This window comes from Aethalodelphis obliquidens, unplaced genomic scaffold (genome assembly GCF_003676395.1).
Source record: "Aethalodelphis obliquidens isolate GAN/ISIS:26980383/991018 unplaced genomic scaffold, ASM367639v1 scaffold64, whole genome shotgun sequence".
NCBI classification, from domain to species: Eukaryota; Metazoa; Chordata; class Mammalia; order Artiodactyla; family Delphinidae; genus Aethalodelphis; species Aethalodelphis obliquidens.
Window position 1 is genome coordinate 7,689,451 of NW_020838008.1, and position 11,104 is coordinate 7,700,554.

The window sequence follows — 11,104 nt, forward strand, 5'->3', positions numbered from 1 at the left end:
GATAGCCACTAAGCCACATGTGACTACTGAGAACCTGAAATGTAGCTAGCGTAATGTGAGAACTAATTTTTAAATTTTATTTAATTTTAATTCATTTAAGCTGAAATTTAAACAGCCACCTGTGGCTAGTGTACAGCACAGGTCCAGACCCTTTAAGGAATAATGCTAATCTACAAACATGTAGCATGGGGACACTACTTTAGAACTAACAAAGACATTTCCCACGTTAAAAAGTCTCCATTTTGGACTTCTTTTGGCCAAGTGTTCCGTGTGGATACCTTTTGCTCTTAGCTACATTACTTTCTGCTTAACCTATAATGCTCTTGCCCTCTTTTGTTAGTCTGGCTAGTGCTTTTATATTTAAAGGAAGGAGGGTCTTTCCCCCACTGTAGAAAGTATCCTAATTAAGACAGAGAAGTCATGCTGCTTTTTATGTCACAATTTTCCCTGTAGCTAGAATTAAATGATGTTGTCAAAGGGCAATGCTAGTGTTTGATGGTTTTTAATATTTTTGTCCATATCAAAAGATTAAATAAATGCAATCAATATTCTCAATTCCTAACCCTCTAGTAATTATTCCAATAAAGAGATATTCATGCTACCAAGCATCAATACATGCTCTTCATAACCCTAATAAATCTGCTCCCAGAAAATAAAACCGTGTTCAGCTAGGGCTTTAGAGAGAATGTTAGCAAATCCCAAGCTCAGAATGTGATTAACTAAGTTTTTCAGCATATGGAGCTTACAAAATATGGATTTTTTTAAAACCCAAACATTTAATGAGAACTATCAAAAAATAAAAATCGTATCTGCAAAGGGGCTGCATATTATATTTGGGGCAGCTCCTTAAGCAAATAACTCATATGGGGAGTTTAAATACCACTGGCTCTTCACAAGAACTCATTCTATTAATGTCTTATAAAATAAAAACAACAAATTAATAATAGTATCAAGAGTTAATGTGTAATCCTTGCTGGCTGACTCTATTTTAAGATTTTTAAGAGCTCTTCCCAAGAACCCCATGAGGTAGATACTACTTTATTCCATTGTACAAATGAGGGAACTGTGGCTTCAGAAGGCTGCCCAAGGTCATACATCTGGAGTGGGAGGGTTGGGTTGTGGTGTTTATGAAATCTGGGTATGTATGTCTTACTCCAAAACCTGTACCTCTTATTTATTACATATTCAAAAATCTACATATAAAGACCCACTATATATTAAGATAAGTCTTTAACAAGGCTTGTCATTAACAAGGCAATGCCAGCCTCCTTCCTAGTTCAGTCTGAAAATTGTCAGCATTCTAAAAACCTTTTTTGGTGAGTTTCAGTTAGCTCAGCTCTTGGATATATAGGTTAACTTTATTGACTATTAAATGGTTAAAGTTTTACTTGATAAAATCATCCTTTAAGATTATATAAGAGAATGAGGAATTAATTTTTTCAATATCCTAGTCATTCAAGAAATATTTGTATCACACTCTCACACACACACACAATATAAGCTGCTCCAGGAACTCATATCTTGTACAGATCTACTTGTACAAGAAATATTAACTTGTACACGAAATATTAACTCATATCTTGTACAAATCTACTTGTACAAGAAGGACCTCAGCATCAATTTACTGGAACAGGTATTGCAGTACGTTATCAATGTCTAAAAGAGGGAAAAACACCTTGAGTTCAGGGGATCTAAGACAAATGTATGAAATGGTAGGGTATAAACTTTCTTTACAATCCAGATAAGTGAGACAAAAAATGAAACGTACTGTATGAACAACAAGGCTTTATTTCTCATAGTTCCATAGTTCAGAGGCTGGAAAGTCCAAGAACAAGGTGCCAGTTGACTCAACTCCCCAGTGAGGGCTCTCTTCCTGGCTTGCAGGTGGCCATCTTTTGGCTGTGTACTCACAAGGTGGAAAGAGAGACGGGAAGGAAGCTTTCTGATGTCCTTTCTTTTATGGGCACTAATTCCATCAGAAGAGAGTCTCACCCTCATGACCTCCTCTAAACCTAATTACTTCCCAAAAGCCCCATCTCCAAATACCATCACATTAGCAATTAGGGCTTTGACATATGAATTTTGGAGGGGTACAGTTCAGTCCACAGACCATGCATTACACCCAAACTCCAGGACAAAAGACTCTCAGTAGCAGCATGAATACAGCAGCAGAGGAATAATGGAAGGTAAGCATAGAAACACCCAGGGCATTCTGCCAGACTAAGGAGTTCAACATAATTATACAACCGACCTTGGTCAAAGTTGTTAACCAAGTTCATTTGATGATATATTATAGGATGTTTTAAGGAGAGAGGCCACACAGAGGCATTTGATATAGGATGACTTGTCCCAATGTGAGTGTGCCATAAATTACCTTAACATATGATTCATTTGATAAGAAATGTGGTTCAAAATGGAGAAATGAGAGTCAAATAAGTATGACAATAAAAGAATCTTAGAAATCAACTGGGGATACAGGAAACTATGTATGTAATAGGGCCTCTTTCTCAAGCCAGCACTTAGAAATATATACCAGAGAGTGTATATGGGGAAAAAAATAAAAATAAAGAAAACTTGTTTGGAGGATGGGAGAAAGGGGGCAGTGAACTCAGCTGTCATTCAAAGTTGGTTTTGAGAAGTACTAAAGTGGAAGTGTAAGGCGAAAAAAAACAGTGCCACTCCAGTTTGTTGACACAGCTTTTCTTAACTCCAGTATTTACAGAAATGTTGGTGTAAGGCATTATATTAAGAAGCACAGGGCTTCCCTGGTGGCGCAGTGGTTGAGAGTCCACCTGCTGATGCAGGGGACGCGGGTTCGTGCCCCGGTCCGGGAAGATCCCACATGCCGCGGAGCGACTAGGCCTGTGTGCCATGGCCGCTGAGCCTGCGTGTCCGGAGCCCGTGCTCCACAACGGGAGAGGCCACAACAGTGAGAGGCCCGCGTACCGCCAAAAAAAAAAAAAAGAAGAAGAAGCACAATGACTGTCACCTCATCTAATCATCTTTTTTCTCTTACGTAAAATGAAATACAAGTGTTGAACAGTTAGAGAATGGGCAGTGAGGGTGTGGAGAGAGAAAATAATTGATAATAATACTTACAAAAAGTCCCCTTTTTAGTTCCCAAAAAACTAAAAAGTTGCTGTTTCAGGGAAATAGTGAAATCAAGTACTCTAAATTACTTACTTCCACTTTTTCTGCTCTTTTACTACAAATTTTATAACCTTAGTGAAGGAATAATCTTTGGCATTAGAGTTTTCTAAACACAAAGTGCACATAGTCCGTTGGAGTTTTTATTTATAAAACTGTCACATTTATTATAGGAGAATTCTTATCTCTTTTTCTTGAGTAGGGGTAGCTTAAAGAACAATAATTACAGTGTCAGAAAAAAGCAATTTGTGTCCTTTGAGCCATTTTTCTCTTCAGTAAGCAAGTAATTTTACTGCTTACAAGCTCCCATTTTTCAAAGAAAGCACAAGTGTTTATTTTATGTATATTTTCTAATTAAGAGCTTATGTTTTTCTATATTCTCTTCTTTGAAGGATAATTGCTTTTAAATTTTATCATTTCCATAATTTTTTTCTGTAAGATTTCTTCATTTTACTTTCATATATGTTATATTATTTGTGCAATAATATTTTCATATGTAGTCTACTAACAAATAATAGTCGGTAGAACCATTTTTACTAACTTTTGTCCTACTATATTTAGAAATGCTGTAATGTTCAAGTATACAATTCTTGACAATATTCTAAGTGAATTTAAATATATTTAAATACAAGGAATAATTTGGGCAGTGATCATTTTAGTAACTCTATTCCAAATCATCTTTCAACTTAGAGATCACATCCATTGTCTCTACCTCCTATTTGGGAAGATGGGTGGAATCTCCATTAACCCTAAGGTGAATGTTCATTGCTTTGCACAGATAACCTTCATGATTGTGATTAATAATCTTTGCTGGATCAGTTTTCTCTCCCCACCCTGTTTTTTTTTTTTTCCCCTTTTCTTTCCTCCCCTCCTTCCTTTCTTTTAGTAAAATAAAAATAGTTATATATGCCACATGCCTGCAGAGGGGCAGAATTAGTGGGTTCTGTCTTTTGGGAGTATATACATATAATCAGATTAGTTACTGTAAAATACATAAAACAAACTGACAATTTTACTGGATCTTCTTCTGCTTAATGAGTTTTACCTGCTTTTCATGATATTTTATATTACTTCATTAATTTATCAAGGCAAAAGAGAGCACTTTGGGGTTGGATCAGGGGTAGAGAGTAGGACATGGAGGCCTTCTCATATAACCAGTGTCAGTGTTCTTTAGGAAACTCAGTATAGTTCATTACAGTGGTTAGGTACAAAAATTTACGAGATATTCTACAAAGGAAACAAAGCAGCTTTAATCTGATAAGTTGTAAAAAGAGAATACTAGTAGATTTACTAATGTAAGGGTAAGAAGAGTGAAGCCAACAAAAAATAAAAGACACTAGTACTCAATTCATAACACCCAAGGGGTGACTGAATCTTTCTTATGCAGAGTCTCTCTAACTTGTGTGGCATATCTATCTTCTTATCTCAGGGCTCCCTAAAGCTCTTATCTAAAATCGGGAACTAATCACCTTTCACCAGCATTTTTTCTTGCAGTCTCCATACACACTATGGGAAAAAACTTATTTTTTGTTCAATAATACATAGAAAAGTTGGTGTATGTCTGTAACAAAGTTTTCACCATCTACTTTTATTGGAAATTAAGAATGATATGGTCTTTTCTTTCATAAAACTAAATTTATATTTCTTGAAATTCTGAAGTTATATATCCTTTTTGATTTCATGAAATGATAATGACAGTTGTGTTTGTGGTGTTTTAGGATAAAAGTTGAATAATTCTGTCTTTTCCCCTAGTTACTTACCTTTGTTTGTACTGTTCAAGGAAAACCCCAACTGTGAACCAGGTTTCTCAAATGCTCTTCTAGTTCCTTTACTTGTTCCGGTGGTTTGAAGACTTCAGTTAACCTAAGAATTACCTGGGACCTTGTTGAAAATATAGGTTCTGGCTAACACCTCTCTCTCCCATGAGATTCTGGCATCAGTGTCTTATCCTTAATTTACTTTGCAATTATCCAATTATTGTGTAAGTTGAGTCCCTTAGAAACAGAGTGTGATTCATTCAATGAGCTGTATCCACCCAGAAATTTTGGAATTTACTGAGTAAAGTTTCTTGAACGTGAGAGACACATTTTGAGTTTCATAGGTTTTGTTAACAGACCTGAGCACATCAAGTACGTATAACCTTGTTTCTATAGACTTGCAAACAATTTGCCAAGTGGAACCCTGGCTGTCCACAAGCTGGGAATTGCCTATATTCTTTTGAGAGCTGCCCGTTCCCACTTGAGGGCCTCATGACAGGTGCTCAGCTCCACTCTGCTGAATGTTTCCTTAAGCTTAGAGGTGGGTTAAACCGCTGGGTTCTAAATAAACCCGTTATAGCTTTTCAACGTGCCCCATGAAGCTGTCCCAGAACTTCTCATTGTAATATTATTTGCTTTGAGATTGCCCTGTAAAAGGCAAGGTAACTGGTGGTTGCGCTGGAGACAGGGCGAGGCCGGCTGGTTCCTGCAGTGCCCTGGCCCGCGCCGAAGAGCCCTGGCAGAGCCCGGCCGAGGATACACGCTTTTCCCCGCGCTGCCGGAGGCCTGAGCCGCAGGGCGCTCCCCAGGGGCATTGTGTGTGAGCCCGCCTGGAGATCGCAGGCCCAGGGGGCAGCTCCACCCGAGGAGACAAGACACGCCTCAAACCGGGCAAACTCCCGGCCTCCTCTGGCCCCAAGCCAGCAGCCGCCACCCGCCACCTTCTCTCCTCCTGCGCTGTTGCCCCGACTGCCCTGCCGGGCCCCGAACTCGCTGGCGCCTGGGCGCGCGGCCCCTCGGCCCAAGGGGCTGGCGGCGTGGTTGGGACGATGTGGCGCATGCGTGGTGGCGCCACCAGGCGCGGGAGCTGCGGCGGAGGGGACAGCCGCGGGCAGGGCCGCCCGGGCCGCGTTCGTGGGGGTGGCGGCAGCGGGGGCTGGCGAGGCCGCGCGGGCGGCGCCCGACAGCAGCTGGAGGAGCGGTTCGCCGACTTGGCGGCGAGCCACCTAGAGGCCATCCGCGCGCGGGACGAGCGGGACCGACAGAACGCGCGGCTGCGTGAGGAGAACGCCCGACTGCGGCTCGAGAACCGGCGGCTGAAGCGCGAGAACCGCAGTCTCTTCCGTCAGGCCTTGCGGCTTCCCGGCGAGGGTGGTGACGGGGCGTACGCGGAGGCGGCGAGGGCGACCCCGAGCCCCGAAGAGGCCAGCACGAACAGGAGAGCTAGGGGCGGCGGCCCCGAGGACGAGCAGGGCAGCCCCAGGGCCCTGAGAGCCCGGCTTGAGAAGCTGGAGGCCATGTACCGCCGGGCCCTGCTGCAGTTGCACCTCGAGCAGCGGGGGCCGCGCCCGCGTGGGGACAAGGAGGAGACCTGTCCACGCAGACCCGACTCAGGCCAGCGAACCCCGGAACCCGAGCCCGAACCCTCGGAACCCTGGCTGTAGCCCGAGGCCGCAGCCGGGGGGAGGCGGGGCTTCGCGCGGGCCCCGCCTCCTCCGTTCACGGTTGCCCCCAGCTAGCGCGCTCCTGAGCCGCGCGCTCCCGCCTCCTGCCTGGCCGGCCACTTCCGGGGGCGAGTCGCGTTCGGCCGGCAGAGGCTGAGAAGGGCGTGGGGCCGTCTGAGTCCACGTGTACAGATCAGCCTTCTCTGGCCCCTGCTTGTTTCCGTGGAGGGAGGCCAGGCAGCGGAGGGGCGGGTTTTAAAACAGCAAGAAATGGGTGCCAGTCAACACGTCCTAATGCCTGAAGTTTTCTGAGTGTTGTGAGGACCTGTGGTATTTTTTCCCTCTGTTTTGGTTCTTTGAGGGATGAATAATACATTTTGAATCGGTTGAGTTTGTTCATTCTTAAGTCTCCCAGAGCCTCTAGCCGTTCTCTCTTATGTGGCCAACATTCTAAGTATTTGGTTTGTCTTTATAAGTCGGTGTTACTTGGATAGCCTATGAAGTACCACCCTTTTATGAAAAAGGTGATATATATAATTTAGAAACTCATGTCTGCCCTGGCTCTAGTCCTTATACATCTAATATATACTGATTTGTTTACCCCATTCTGCCCCCCCACCCCCAGCCCTGGGAATTTTTAAACTATCTGCCTATAGTAATTCTTTGATCGGCAAATAAATTTGGTGCACTAAAAATAACCTAAAGCTATCCCACGACTATTATTTAAAGTGTGTGAAATGTTTACACGTTTCTTTAAGAAATATACATGCATGTATATATTATACCTATTTTTAATATCTGAACTTGATTAGCTTTTGTAAACTCATTTTCTTTTCGCTTTATGAAACAGTGATCTTTTAAAACAATCTAAAGATTAGACAGTCTAAACATTTCATAATTTTTATACATTTTAGACTTGACAGCATAGCACACAGCTACTTTGCCTAATATTGCTAATGTTTAAGAATTTTTAAGAAATTATGAATTATATGTATATCAGAAGTCCCAAAACAAAGTGATTTAAGTCTCAGTTGTAATTTCAATGCAGGAAAAAAAAATGTGATTATCTTCACAAATATTCTAAAATCAGTTGATTGTACTTTGTTAATGAATAACACCTTTGCCTAGTAATGAAGAGGATACCATTGTACCTGGTAAAAATCATAGGTGTAAAAGGGTGTTTAAGTGGTGGAGAACACTTCAGTTTAAGGAGGCAGAAAACAATGAGAAGAGTTTCTGTTACAGCTAGAAAAAAATCATGAGTTAGAATGTTTGTTTTGTTTGTGGAATATTCCAAAAGTTTCATAGCATATATTATAAAACAAGTTGCCAAAGAAAATAGTTTTGAGATTTTTTCTAATCCTGGGTATTGAAGACACTGCATTTTGCTTAAAAGTAATTGATAGTTTTGAACATTAAAATCTTCCCCTATGACCAAGAAATACGAGAAGAATCTTGGTGAGAATAAGTAGGTATATGAAAACTATTTCTATCCCCTTTACGTCGTTTTCTAATAGCGAAAGAATTAAAACATTTTTAGGAGGCAGTAGGAATTGAAGAATGGAAAAAAGCCTATTGGCCCTACTTCTACTTTGAGTGTAAATTAGTTAATCTCTCTAAGCCTTAGTTTTGTTACTATTAAAATGAACATACCATCTACCTTAAAATGTTAATAAAAATTTTATTGAAATGCTATCTGCAGAATACCTGCTTCAAAATAAGATCTATCAGTAAGAATTATAATCCAAATTGTGAAATTTCAAGTGCATATTTTACTGTCACTTTACTTTCCTTCTGTATTTTGTTCCTCTATGACTTTATGGGTATTAGCAGATATGTATATTTCGAATGTGTTGACATTTTTCTCTCCTTTTAAACAAACAGGGGAGATAAAGCCTTTATGATAAGGGAGTAATACAAAAAGTTTAAAATATTTCCTGATTGTGGCAACTGGCGATTCAAGAACTAAGCAAAATATTCAGTTTAACTAGTTTTAAACACCCTTTGTTTTAAAATCATGTATAAGTATGGTGAAAAAAACTTTTGTAATAAGGCACACACACAAATGAGGAATTTTTTTTACCACAATTCCTGAAAAGTTTTAAAAATTCTGAAACCCAAATGCCCCTATAAATGGGTTAAGGCTCAACTTTGTTGAATTTCCCCAATGATACCTGATGAGAAGTATCATGTAGTAATATAAAAGATGTTTTGTTATATCAAAATATGTACCTGTTTAAGAAATGGGTAGAGTTGATTTTAGAAAAGTTTTGTCTAGGCCCTAGTTTGATCTAAAATAACCTAAAACTACAGATTATCATACTTTGTTACAATGACATTTCCATAACTTCAGATTTCTTGTGCAATGAAAAGAGGGCTTATAATAGAAATGAGCAATAAAAATGTGTGTCATATTAGCAAGCAAATTCAGTGAGGAGGGTTGGCATTTTTTTAATTAGAAATTTTTATTGCTGCTACTCACAAACGTATACCATCTTTATGTTTTCATTTGTAAAAATTAGGATGTAAATCAAAGCAGTATAAAATGGGGTCTTTTGTAGATCATAGAACAAGCTGTCCTTGCTATACTTCTTGAACATAGTGAATATTTGAAGAATACTTGAAAATATTCTTTGTATTGTTTAGTCTTAGACATAGATTGCCAATTTATGAGTATCGCCATGATGAAACTAATACCACATTATTCAATAAATTAAATCATCAGTATATACTAAATAATTGTTAGCAACATGATTTTGATCCCAGTGCCAAAATACCATTTTCTATTTTGATTAAAGGAACAGATTTTCACTGAGAATTTGTCATAAAATCTTCATGAGTGAATGAAAAAACTTATTAATATTTCTGTTCAGTGATTAATTGATCAATTATAAGTTCTAATTTTTCTACTATAAACTTGCTTTCCTGATATATATTTTACCTATCTGATATAGACACTATATAAATCTATTTGTGCAATGGAAATATGAACCAAGGAAAACCAATAATACCCACGTCTGACTTTATGAGGTTAGCATGCTCAAATTTCAGATTTTAAAGCTTAAACTAATATTAGCATCTCTTAATGATTTGAATTACACTATGTTGTGTTTAATCCATAGGGGGTTTTGCTTATTAAAAAATTCATATTCAGAATCGACTTGTCAGTATAGTCTTTGCATTATTCATGTTAATTTATTAGACTTTAGAGAAAATTTGAGAAAGACTTTAGAGAAAATTTGAGAAAGGGAGCTTCCCTGGTGGTGCAGTGGTTGAGAGTCCACCTGCCGATGCAGGGGACACGGGTTCGTGCCCCGGTCTGGGAAGATCCCACATGCCGCGGAGCGGCTGGGCCCATGAACCATGGCCGCTGAGCCTGCGCGTCCGGAGCCTGTGCTCCGCAACAGGAGAGGCCACAGCAGTGAGAGGCCCGCGTACCGCAAAAAAAAAAAAAAAAAAAATTGAGAAAGGACAGCAGTGAGTTTGTTGGCGCTTAATTCTTGTCCGAGTGATAGGCATTCTACTCTAAAAACTGAGTTCTTAGAGAGAGGAACTTGAATAACAGTCTACCGCAGACCTCATACCTGGGACTGATAAAATTTTTCCACGGCCTTTCATTTTTCCAGGTATCCTCACTTTATTTTTGATTCTATCATTTTAAACTTAAAACCTCCATTGTAGGGGCTTCCCTGGTGGCGCAGTGGTTGAGAGTCCGCCTGCCGATGCAGGGAACGCTGGTTCGTGCCCAGGTCCGGGAGGATCCCACATGCCGCGGAGCGGCTGGGCCCGTGAGCCATGGCCGCTGAGCCTGCGTGTCCGGAGCCTGTGCTCCCCAACGGGAGAGGCCCGCGTACCGCAAAAAAAAAAAAAAAAAAAAAAACCTCTATTGTATTTTAAACTTAATGGGTCTGACTTAAGTTATGGTGAAGACTCTGTTGCTAATAACCAAGAAACCCAACAATTCAGTGACTATTAAAAACAGGATTTTTAAATCTGGTACATAAACTTCCTGATTCAGGTGCTTCAGGATGTCAGGAAGCTATGCTCCACATGGTCATTCAGGGTCTCAGATTCTTTTTATCATGTTTCTCTACCTTGCCCAAGGTCATTGTTTCATCTGTGTGGTAGAAATAGGTTACTTTCAGGTCCAGGTTTCAGCATATGGGAAAGGAAAAGAAAGGCTTGGCCAGGTGAGAAAGTGATATAAATTCCCCTGGTCACATTCTGCTGGTAAAACCTTACCACATGACCCATTGACCCTGGCAGCTATCCTGTGATCATAAGAATAGCAGTTCAGAGAGATGAAAGAAAACTTATATCTTTTTTTTTTTTTTTTTTTTTTTGCTGTACTTGGGCCTCTCACTGTTGTGGCCTCTCCCGTTGCGGAGCACAAGCTCCGGACGCGCAGGCCCAGCGGCCATTGCTCACGGGCCCAGCCGCTCCGCGGCATGTGGAATCTTCCCGGACCGGGGCACGAACCCATGTCCCCTGCATCGGCAGACGGACTCTCAACCACTGCACCACCAGGGAAGCCCC

The 11,104-nt window shown here is 40.6% G+C and overlaps 1 protein-coding gene and 1 long non-coding RNA gene across 2 annotated transcripts in view; both read left to right on the plus strand.

Annotated features, from left to right (window-relative positions):
• LOC113610601 (uncharacterized) overlaps positions 1-11,104 on the plus strand; it is a 168,625-nt gene that overhangs the window by 45,576 nt on the left and 111,945 nt on the right. The window lies entirely within an intron of this gene.
• Positions 5,749-9,728, plus strand: TUSC1 (tumor suppressor candidate 1). The gene has a single exon (XM_027088905.1). It carries the CDS (start codon positions 5,954-5,956, stop codon positions 6,566-6,568), a length of 615 nt encoding a protein of 204 aa, XP_026944706.1. The 5' UTR covers positions 5,749-5,953; the 3' UTR covers positions 6,569-9,728.

Coding starts and splice junctions, on each gene's coding strand:
- TUSC1 (XM_027088905.1), top strand. CDS start 5,954: ATGTGGCGCATGCGTGGTGGCGCCACCAGGCGCGGGAGCTGCGGCGGA.